General features: G+C 41.2%; 2 protein-coding genes across 3 annotated transcripts; one reads left to right on the top strand and one right to left on the bottom strand.

The window, feature by feature from the left end:
- The first annotated feature begins 1,211 nt into the window (after positions 1–1,211).
- Positions 1,212–4,132, top strand: LOC311253267 (THAP domain-containing protein 2-like). 2 transcript variants are annotated; one of them, XM_084347106.1, is made up of 5 exons: positions 1,212–1,345; positions 2,379–2,571; positions 2,690–2,791; positions 2,903–3,131; positions 3,435–4,132. In XM_084347106.1, exons 1-5 carry the CDS (start codon positions 1,266–1,268, stop codon positions 3,446–3,448), a joined length of 618 nt encoding a protein of 205 aa, XP_084203232.1. In that variant the 5' UTR covers positions 1,212–1,265; the 3' UTR covers positions 3,449–4,132. The 2 variants fall into 2 exon arrangements, with proteins under 2 accessions (XP_084203232.1, XP_084203233.1); XM_084347107.1 differs by lacking the exon at positions 1,212–1,345 and adding an exon at positions 1,388–1,596.
- A 559-nt stretch (positions 4,133–4,691) lies between these two features.
- Positions 4,692–11,510, bottom strand: atad3 (ATPase family AAA domain containing 3). Its single transcript, XM_084349144.1, has 16 exons — positions 11,209–11,510; positions 10,481–10,557; positions 9,864–9,965; positions 9,680–9,739; positions 9,526–9,595; positions 9,264–9,429; positions 8,978–9,047; positions 7,382–7,537; positions 7,233–7,289; positions 7,012–7,137; positions 6,800–6,924; positions 6,654–6,705; positions 6,475–6,545; positions 6,172–6,339; positions 5,554–5,662; positions 4,692–5,469 (listed from the first exon to the last, which is right to left on the bottom strand). Exons 1-16 carry the CDS (start codon positions 11,399–11,401, stop codon positions 5,011–5,013), a joined length of 2,061 nt encoding a protein of 686 aa, XP_084205270.1. The 5' UTR covers positions 11,402–11,510; the 3' UTR covers positions 4,692–5,010.
- Positions 11,511–11,615: the final 105 nt, after the last annotated feature.

Here is an 11,615-nt window from a genome sequence, read left to right as displayed (position 1 = left end):
CCTGTTGGACGTGAACGTGCTTCTTCTCTGCCTTCACAACTTCATGTTACTGTTACAGCGAGGGAAGGACCATGTCTGCGACTGTACATGTGGGAGGTAAACTGCTCTGAATGACTTCATGTTCATGTGCTTTTCCATAAGCCTGAATTTACACAGCATTTGTTATGACATCTCAACATGAACCCTGGGTATATACCTCTTGGCTTTTATACAGTATGTATACAGTATATATAGCCTAATATACTGTATGTAATATACTCAATGAGCTACTCATTGCTTTTGTGTCAAAGAGATGTTCAGACTGCTGCGGTGGTGTGGTTGTGTTCGCATCCTATGACCCCTTCAACTCAGACAGAGGTCATGCAGGTCAGCTGCTGGTGATATCTCTGACACAATATTGTAGACTTGCACCAACGAGGGATGCACAATCCATATCAGCCCGATATATATGATATATATGATCCATTCTTCTGGAAAAACATCTAAAAGCCTTTAATGAGATGATTACATCGGCGAAGTGTTAAAGTGCTGTGTTTGAGACAATGGATGACACTTATGCGACATCAGCATGTGCCTGTATGACAGGAGACCTCCACCCAAAACTGTGTTTTCATATACATTTCTATCCTTTTGCTGATGCACTGTATAATTTTTGTACCTAATGTGACGTAAAATCATAGAAACATAGACAATGTGTGGTAGAAAAACAAGCTGAGTAACATCACAAGCACTTCATATGATTGAAGATTGTTTTCATGCTACTTATTTTTGGTTTGATTTACAGACAGACTTTCAAAAAGATTTTTTGAAAAATATATCCTACGAACAAAAATATGGGTTAGGGTTACTCATTTTTAACAATCCCACTGTTTTGGCAGACTAAACTTGCACAATTAAATGGATTCATATATAAGCAAATATATATCCATAAAATGATTCGGCTCCTTTTATATTTTTAAAGATAAGAGTTGTTGTCCAGTTGTTTAACAGACCCCAAAGGTTTTGTTTATGTTTTTCTATCCCTTCATTTTGTTATCTGTTGTTCAATTCAATATTATTTTTTTACAGTGAAGTTTATTTACTGCAACTTTTACAGAGAAAAACTGTTTGGAATAGTCAACTCCGTGTTTTGAATGAAGTGAAATCAACCAATCAAAATCAAAATAAGTTCCGGATATGGTGGTGACCACTTCCGGTTTGTGAGACGCGTCTCTGCCGTCGCCGCCATATTGCAGCGTGGTTCTGGTCAGTTCAAAACAGAGAACATGCCAGACTTTTGTGCTGCTGTTGGATGTTCCATTGAAAGAAGTGCCAAAACAAAGGACGAGGGAATAACATTTCACAGGCGAGAAGTTATTTTCTAAAATATTTGACTGTTACGAATGTGCTGGATTAGATATGTCGTTATGGAGTGAAATCAGACAGTAGATGTCGCATCCGGCTCGTCTGATGCGTCTGTGCCGCCGCCATTGAGTGGCGGGGTTGTGACCCCTTCAAATAGCAGAGATAGTAGAAAATGCCATGTTTTTGTGCTGCTGTAGGATGTTCTAATCGGAGAAATGCCAAAACCAAGGAACAGCGAATAACCTTTCACAGGTGCGAAGTCATTTTACTGTTACGAACTTGATGAATTTCATACAAGTTTTCCTTATTTTAGTGATAACATAATGTTAAGGCCCCTGATACTAAACTTAACAAACTTAAAAAAGATGAAGTTTATAAATCAGTTGGATGCTGACAGAGATATTTATCGATTAGCTTTGGCGCTCTGTGTGTTATTGTGTTAAGTAGTCCTAAGTTACCTACTTTAAAAGGTTTGTTTACAATTGTTACATGGTGCTTATTATTTATTAAACTGGTGTTTGTTAAACAAGTGGAACTGTACATCTGGACAACCCTGCTCATGCACTTTACAGTGCAGAAAGAGAAGATAATGTACTTAAAAGGGTAAATTATGGAATATAAATACATAATAATAGAATGGGTAATATTTAAACATGAAAACTTGTATTTTTCATTTATCCAATTATCCTGCATCATAAATACATGCCTTGCTGATGCATGGCTCCAGTGAACATCAGCAGGTAGTGAGGTATCATGTATATTTTTAAGTAACTGCTCTGATACTAAGTTAAGCTAACTTATGTTGGATGAAAAAAAGAACATTTTCATTTAAGTAGGTATATATCAGTAAGATACTGAGATTGATATTCATCAATTATCAGCTGTGTCTTTCTGTGTTTTTGTGTTAAGAAGTCCTACATTTTGTAATTTAAAGGTGTTTGTTTAAAACTGTCACCTGGCACTGTTCCTGAGTTGTAGCTACATAGTATGCAAAGTTGCATAGTGTTTTTCAGATGGACTTGTTCTGTGTACAGGTTCCCTAAAGATAAAGTCAAAAGACGGGCATGGACAGCAGCACTGAGGAGAAGGGACTTTAAGCCAAATGACCGCTCAGTCATCTGCAGCTGTCATTTCAAGCTAGATGACTTTGACATGACCGGACAGACGACTCGTTTAAGAGATGGGGTGATCCCGTCAGTTTTTGGATTTTCTGACCGTCATTGCAAAGTTAGTGTCATTATCAAATTGTTTCTACATAATTAATAACAGGTTTTCATATATTATCTTAGTCTAAAGAAGGCTAAGCTGTTACAAATTGTACATTTTGACTCCCATTTGTTTCCAGGTGCCCACTAAACCCAGGACAACCAGAACCTCACAAAAAGCTGTTACACAAATTCCAGAAGTTCCTGTTAAGCTGTCAGTGAAAGTTGTGGAGTCAGCCTCAGTGAGTGAAATCGTTGTTGTTTAAAATGTCTATGCAGGATGCTGGGAATATTTTATAGTGTAATTTATGAAGTGAGGAGAATCATTTTACATTAAAATTAATATTTTTCAGAATCATCAGTATGCCCTTGAGCAGGATCATCAGTATGCCCTTGACCCAGTTCAAGTTAAGAAAAAGTTAAGTGAGGCTCAGAAGAGAATAGAAGAGTTGCAGCGGGACTTAAGAAATGCCAAAGATCGGGAAAGAAGACTTAAGAAGACTGTGAAGTCCCTGATTAAGGAGTTAAAACACAAAAATATGCTAACAAAGGAACTGCAGGAGGAGCTTGACTTGTACTCTGGTTGGTTCAATGACACACCTCTTTCATTAAAACAGATTGAATATGTGTAACATTTATAATTTTGCGCTGGTATAGCACAATTTAAGATTGTAGCCTAACAACTGTTTTGAAATATGTACTAGAAATTTATAATTGAGCTTAAGTCTACATAATTTCTAGTTCTAATTAAATTATCCAACACTATTAGTATTTAACACAAAATCAAGATATGATATATCTATAAAAAATATCTATATGTACACCTAATGTGTAAAAACATGTGTAATTTACCCCACAATTTCTCATGTTTTGCCAACTTTTCAGATTTTCCAGTTTGACTCTTCAAGCAGCACCACAACTTCACTCCTGCTCAAAAGGACTTTGCTGCAGCACTGAATGTACACGGACCTTAAGCCTGCAAGTATTCAAGAGAAACAATGTGCTGGTAACGTGCGGACATGTTCGTCTACTTCATCTACTGCTTTACCTGAAGCAGCTGCTTGCAGACTGTGGATCCCAGCCTGGATTAAACTGATCACTTTTAGATGCTACAACAACAAAACAATGAAGATCTGGCTGGCATGTTCAGGATCACCCCTTGTGGAAGTTGGAGATCGCGTTGATGAGACCACTGTGGCACGTGAAGCCCCCGTGTTGATGGTTGTTGGACTGCAAGGCCACTGTAAAATGCCCATCGCCTACTTAATTATTCCAGACCAGACACCCAAAAAGCTTTGCTACAGCATGCCGTACAGGCACTACATCAGCGCAGTGTTAAAGTGCTGTGTTTGAGACAATGGATGACATTTATACGACATCAGCATGTGTCTGTATGACAGGAGACTTGCAGTGCACAAGCACCTTCCTGATGTCCACCCAAAACTGTGTTTTCATAAACATTTCTATCCTCTTGCTGATGCACTGTATGTATCATTTTTGTACCTGATGTGACTTAAAATGTAAATAAGCAAAATATGAATATTTAACTATAAATGGAATTAAAAAACAATTGTGAAACCTGCCAGAAATGTACTTTTAATTTTAGCATTTGTCCTAATTATCTTTTTATATACTATTTATTTCTATACTTCCAAAATTACAAACAAATCTCTATATATTATACATTGACTGGCATTATACAATGCAGTAGGAAAAATAAATGGAGACCAATAAAGTATTGTAAGTTCTGGTTACCTTCTACTGAAGACAGAGTATTTTAGGTGTGTATACCCTCTTTTTAAATTTAACCCAACCCAATACCTTGTATAATAAAAACATGTCTGGCATTTGTAAGAAACCAAACTGATGGTAAATTGGTAAAAGAAAATTGTGGATGGAAATAGGAGGTGCTTCTTCCTTATACCAGTATGGCAAATATGTTGCTGTAATGAACAGCAGTGGGTAATGTGTTCTCTACCTGTATATATCTCTAAGCAACACTTTGATCACTTTGAATAGGACATCAGCATTTGATCAGGGTTTTGTAATATATGTCTGGCCACTGACTGCTCAAAGTTCAGCTTTATTCAAGTTTCTTATTCAAGCTAGAGGGTGTGTAATATCTGAAAGAAACACCAGAACTTTTACCGTTTATAAAAAAAACTGATCCATTTAATCATTCCAACAGACACTCCACTGTGCACAACACTTATATACTGTTATTACAGACACACAGTCTGGTTTCCATGTTGACTTGTACGATCTATATTTATATATTAGAATGAAAGTCTCAGGCGTCATTTGTGTTTTGAATTATTAATCGATCATCTTGCCCCACCACTGATTTCATCTTCTGTCGTAGACAGTCCAACAGACTTTAAGACATAAACTGACAGACTAGTTAAAGGGGCAGGACGCTAATCTTTATAATCCAGGTTGCCCCACTGAACAAATCTACAACTCAAACTGGAGTCCCATCCTTTGGAGGAGATGACCCAGTTTTGCCTTCTTTTTCCACCTTGCCCTCACTGTCAGTAGAGGCAGCAGGCTCAGCTAAACTCTCCGCTGTTGTCGCAGCTTCTGCTTTGACAACGTCCTCAGAGTCCTGTCCAGCTGGGGTGGCACTTTTGCCTTCTGCTGATTGGTCGACGTCTGAAGGAGGTGCTATACTTTCACCCTCTTGTTTCTCAAGGATGGGAGCGATCACGTCCTCAGCCTGAGGCGCATCACTTTGTGGCAGAGTAAAACCCATTTTTCCTCCACTGGCTGTTGCCCCAGCTGGCGGAGGTGTAAGGGTCTGAGCCTCCTCCTCTGCATGCAGCCAGTTCATCTTCTGAAGGTGTTGCTTGACAGCATCGTCAACACGGGCGTCAATCATGGCCTCTGTCAGGACGCCATCTTCAGAGGAATATGCTGCCGCCTACAGAACATGAAAAAATGATTTACTTTAAGAAAATGAAGTAAATAATTATGACATTAAGATTTATATCTACAGGATACGTACCTGCCAGGCCACACCCAGCTTAGAGATCTCTCTACCAGACATGCCCTCTGTCCGCTTTGCTATCTCAGAGCATTTTATACCGTAGTCGAACTGTGCCAGCTTCATCCTCCTGCAAAGACACACACACACACACACACACAGACACAGATAAGAGGAAGGTAAGATTCCTCCTTTGTTTTGTTAGCCGTGATGCAGTTTCTTTCTGACTTTGTTGTTTCTTTAGCTCAGTTCGTTGCCTCCTGTCCTGTGTGTGGACCCCCCACCTTTCAGCCTCCATCACACATCTGAGCTCCTTCTCCTTGTAATTAGTGCCAAGAAATTACAAGGATTCCTGTGTGTGGACCCCCCACCTTTCAGCCTCCATCACACATCTGAGCTCCTTCTCCTTGTAATTAGTGCCAAGAATCCTCATCCCGGCACAGCCCTTCAGCCAAGGATCACTCTATTAGATATTATACACCTCCTCTAAATCACTCTAAATTAACATATCTACGTGTGAGTATGCAGACACGGAGGACTGGGCCTGATTGCTTATTTCAGTATGCATCCCTGGTGTGCAGTGTCTGGGGTCCCTGCCCTATTTGAACAGCTGTGTTGTCGTGAAGGGATTGTACTCACTGCCTCCCTCCAGTGGCGGGCTCCAGCACATATTTGTCAAAGTACAACCGCACCAGCCTCTCCCTCTCCTCAGGACCCGGCAGAGCAAAATTCACTATTTCATCAATACGGTCGTTTATGGCCCAGTCAAACTGCTCCGGTTGGTTACTGGCCAACACCAGCATAAACCTGCAGGGAAAAAAACAGAAATAAAGCAGCTTAGAGGCATGCTGGGAAGTCGCCAAGTTGGAACAGACAAGGCAAAATGAGGAGTACAACACAGTTGAGGTTTACATGTTGCACAGAACACAAGTGAATGTTTACTTGTTGCTCTGTTCTCCAGTGCGATACAAGAATGCATTCAAAGTGGCTCTGAGGTCTTCACTGATCTTCTCCTGCAAAAAACAAGATGAAGATTGCGATTTATGTAGCTGGAAGAAAATGAAAGTGTACGAAAAAATGTGTCGTAACAGATTTCTGGGAAATGAAACATGCTGACTTACAGTGGATCTCTTACGAAGGAATGCATCAGCTTCATCAACAAACAGCAGAAGTCTGTAACAGGAAAGAAACACACGATAACCTTCATCTGTTGATATTGTTGCTGTTTGTATATTTGCCTCATTTAATGTAATATCATTTAGCGTACCCGCGTCGACTTGTGCCCGCCCAGTCAAACACTTTGTGCATGGCTGTCACACCATCACGGCCCATGGGGGCTACGTCACCACCAGTCATGATTGCGTAGTCCATCCCAGAATGCACTGCCAGCTTCTACTCGCCACAAAATGAGAAACCTCACAGTGAGACAAAGAATCACTTTCCATGTATGTAAATGTTTATATCAGTGGTCAGGTGTACCTTCGCAAAGAGAGTTTTGCCCGTGCCTGGAGGCCCGTACATGAGGATGTTCCTGTACAGGCCGTTGTTCTGCCTCGTGTTCCTTGTTGCTATGGCGATGTCACGCACACGCTCTTCCAGGGAGGGCTACACGATACAAAAATGCATTTATATCAAGAGGTTACAAAACTTTACAAAAGATGTAACAACATGCTTTTTTAAAGACTTTAATATACACTTACACTGAGCACAACTCCCTCAAGAGCATCCTGAGGTTTGCTCTTCAGCCGTTTGGTCGTCTAAATAGTTAAACACAACAGAAAAAGTACAGTTGGCATACGATAATCTGCAGTTAACAACATGGGCAATTGATCAGTTGCTAATTAGCTACCTTGATTGGATGCTTGATTGCCTCTCCCACAGTGAATCGCGATGTTTCCCGCACCAGTGACGGCTTCCCGAGCCTGGCCTCGATGTAGCGTCCCGCCACTCCGGTCGCATTTCGGGCCGAATAAACTCCCACAGCTAAAAGGGTCAGACCTGCCACCTGGTGAAGCATCAACATTTCACAATATTCAGACACAGTTCACGGCAAGGATAAGGAAAAACACTCAATTCAAACCTATTTCAGGTTTGTCCACACCCATAGTCCAACAACATTTATATGGACACTGGTTTATTTTGTCTACTGGATGTCATCAGTGGTGTAATATAGAAAATGTAAATACACGTCGTCCTGTCACGATATATGTACATGATCATATATATTTTATTTATTGTTTTCTCTTGAGCAGTATTATCACCTCTGCCAAGGAGCTTATGTTTTCACCCATGACAATTTGTTTGTTGGTTAGTTTGTCGGCAGGATTACTTAAAAACTACTGAACAGATTTCTACGAAACCTGGACGGAGGATGAGTCTCAGCCCAGAACGGATGCCATTAATTTTTGGTGTGGATCCTGATAAAAGGGACGGATCCAGGAATTTTTTCTGACTTGTATCTTGCAGGTTAAATCTCTTTTGAAATTACAACTTAACCTCGTCTGAAAATGGCCATTTCAAAAGTAAATGCAGGATTTATATGCTTAACAAGACAGAGGTTAAAGGAGCCGTTTTGAGTAAAGCTCCAGAAACATTCTTCTTATACAACATCACGCCATATCACATGATGTAAGGGAGTCGTCATCCCCAACTGCCTCTGCTCAGTGTGCGGTAGTAGGAGGTTGCGAGTCTGAATGACTGTAAGCCTTGTTTTCTGTATTTTACATTATATATCACAATCAATCATGATGAATTATTGCATTTGTGCAGATTACAAAAACTTAGGCTGTCAGGACAGAGTCAACCGTTTGCTAAATGGAAAGCTTGCTAACAGTTAGCCAACTAGCTGGTTAGCTTTGATGCCCAGTATTGTACAGGTGAAGAGAATGGACTTTAGTGCAGCATGTGTAAGCAAAACAGTAGAAACAGGATAGTAACTAACCCTTACCCTTCTAACGCAATGACTGAATATCATACAATTAAAAGTCCATTGCTCTTTCTAAAGGGTGTACTTGCATTTGTATGCTATCATATTATTATATCAGTGGTATAAAACAGTAAAATCATTTATCGTAATTATTTCTGGGACAAAAATACCATCCAAAAAAAGTATTTAACATGACAGACCTTAACGTGTAATGTCTGGTCAGGACTTCTAACAGCATTACGGCAAAAAAACAACTATGTTTTGTACATAAAGGTTACGGTGAGGACTCAATATTTGTGTGACGTGTAGTACCAGCCACTATATGAAATTACTTCTATGAATAAACCAGCATCTGTATATCTGTAAATACATTTGTTGGTACTTTTACACCTAAATAACCTTTATTATGCAGAACAGATGGTATTTCCAAGAAGTTATTTAAAACTTGGTTCTTATTGCTTATTTCTAATCAGCGTAATCATTCACTAAACTGATTGTGGATGTGAACAGATGTCTCACCGTGGCTGTGACTTTGTCCCAGTCTGACACAAAGGCCCTGAATCCTTCTCCAAACACAGCACCTGCAGTCCTAAAAGCAAATACCAGTGCACTGTGAAGCAAGCCTTTTGGGCGTTTACAGGACTGAAACAATTGTTTAACCAGTGACTTAACACATAAATCTGACCATTCCTATTATGTGACAGCATGTTGGAGACTACATTTGTTTTAAATACTTCAACATCTTCAGTTTCAACAGAACCACCGAGACACTGCATCAGACATTATAGTAGATGTTAGGTCTTACTTTATGGACTCCAGGACGGTCTGTCTGTGTTCTGCAGCCTTCAGACGGATCTGCTCGCGGATGATATCTGCGTTCTCTCTCTCCACACGGGCTCGTGCTTTTGACTCGGCCTCTATACGCAGAAGCTCATTCTTGTGCCTCAGCTCCATCTCGTGCTCTATCGTCGCTGTAAGAAAACCCATCACACAACATGTCCATAAACCACCGCTCATTACTGTGAAAAGCTTTCATAAGATCGTGTCATTAGTTGTAGAGTGCTGACCTTTCCTCATGGCCTCCTGTTTCTGCACCGACTCCTCCTGTTTGCGGAGGTTCTCCTCATTCAGGGCTTGCTAATAATAAATAAATAATAATAATTTTAGTACAGCGTCTCATTATAAAACCTTATATAATAGAAATGTAGGGGATGAGCTTACCTGTTGCCGTAGTTGGTCCTCATATCGCTGTCTGGCCAGCTTATCTTGATACTGAGCCCTCTGTTGGAGTGAGAGAGCAATTTGAGCTGCACGGTTACAGTTAGTGGATTTCTGTCTCATCACAATTTACTTTATTTTTCCTTTAAAATACTAAAAGAAAAGGACGGGGCATTTCTGTTCTCACCGCTTGATGCTGCTTGGTCTCCTCATTCAGAGTTTTCCTCCTTTCCTCTGCCTGGATTCGCATCTGGTCGCCTTTCAGCTGCTCGACTGCTGCTTCGTACTCCTGTTAGCAGAGCACAGAAACGACTGTCAAAAAACTCAAACTCAAGCAACAAACACATGAACATTTAAATCAAACGCATATAATATCAATCGATAATTAAAGTAGTTGTTAGTCGCATCCATTTTTAACTTGTGCAAGCAAACTGGACTGGTTTTATCTAGATATAAAACAAGGACACACTTTTATTAAATGGTCATTAGACCCAGTAAATGATGCATAACATTTACTTTTTGATTTCCCATTGTCAAGTGGGACGGCAGCAAAACTTCAACACTCTTAATCACACTCCAGTGCAACTCTACTACATCTTTGAGCTCCATTAACCATCCAGAAAAATCTAAATCATACGATTATTAACACGTTGTTTAGCTCATGTAAATCAGCAAATTCTCTGCAAAACAACTTGTGTCCTTCAGCAGATCAGGAGAGACACAGTAGTTTAGTGTGTGTGTGTGTGTGTGTGTGTGTGTGTGTGTGTGTGTGTGTGTGTGTGTGTGTGTGTGTTTCCACTGTACCTTCATTTTGCTCTGATACTCCATCTGAGTGGACTGCTCCTGCATCCGAGCCAGATCCAGGGCTTCTTTGGCATGTCCTGGATGGAGACGAGAGAAAAGAGGCAACAACAGACACATAAGACACATCAGCAAACATTGTCACATGGTGTGCTTCTGAATCCTGACTTGGGCTGCGACGGATACATTTTTTCATTGACAATTAATCTGTCAATCGATTCATTGATTAGTAAATTGGTCTCTAAAATACTGAATGGTGAGAAAAAGAGCCCAGAAGATATTCACATTTAAAGACCTTTCTACCTCAGCTTTTAACAAGTGTGGAAAGTGTTTAACAAAGACATCATGAGAAGAAGATGAATCAATAGGTGATCCATCTCATGTGTGTGGATCAGGAGGGATTCGGGTGATGCAAGCCAGCCAGCCTGCAAGGTGATGACCTTTGAACTCTGTCCACTAGTTTGAATGAAGGTGAGATCAGGACAGCGTTGCTCTCAGAAACAGAGATGAATTTAAATCTATCTGTACAGATGCGGGCTGTGCGTGTGGGGGCTCATTATCTTCACTGCTGCTGCATCACTGAGGTGAGCCGCACCGAGGAGCAGAGAGGAGCAGAGAGGAGCTGGATGCTGGAGCACCATGTCTCCACTGTGTAGTAACGGTGTCATAAACTGTGTAAGCATCCTCTCCGGTCACAGCCACCGAGCTAACAGGCCCTCCTGAACACTTACGGGACTTGTCGAGCTCCTTGGCCGCCTGAGCAGCCCGCTCCAGCCCGGTGGGATCGAAGTTGCTCCATTTGTCCTTGGGTTTATCTCCACCGCCGCTGGAGCCTCCGGCCGGCGGCGGAGGCGGTGGAGGCTGAGCCGGGAGGCCGGGAGGCACCTCAGGCTGCCCCCTGTTCAGGCCGAACAGCCACGACATGATGAGAAATATCAATAAGGTACAGTTTAGCCGGTTCTGTGTGAGGCGAGCGGCGGCAGCTGCTACAGTCCTGTCACTGCACTTCCTCCACACGCGTGTCACGCCGTAATCTCCCGCGCATGCGCAACAGAAAGTCTGACAAAGAGCAACCACGATTGGCTGCTAATGAGTACGTCTTCTTCTCATTGGCTGTCCCAGCAGCTGTCCTCAGTAG

Source organism: Pagrus pagrus (assembly GCF_965226575.1).
Source record: "Pagrus pagrus genome assembly, chromosome: 3".
Taxonomy (NCBI): Eukaryota; Metazoa; Chordata; class Actinopteri; order Spariformes; family Sparidae; genus Pagrus; species Pagrus pagrus.
Note: the sequence above shows the minus strand (reverse complement) of the source record. Positions and strands in the feature narration are given on the sequence as shown.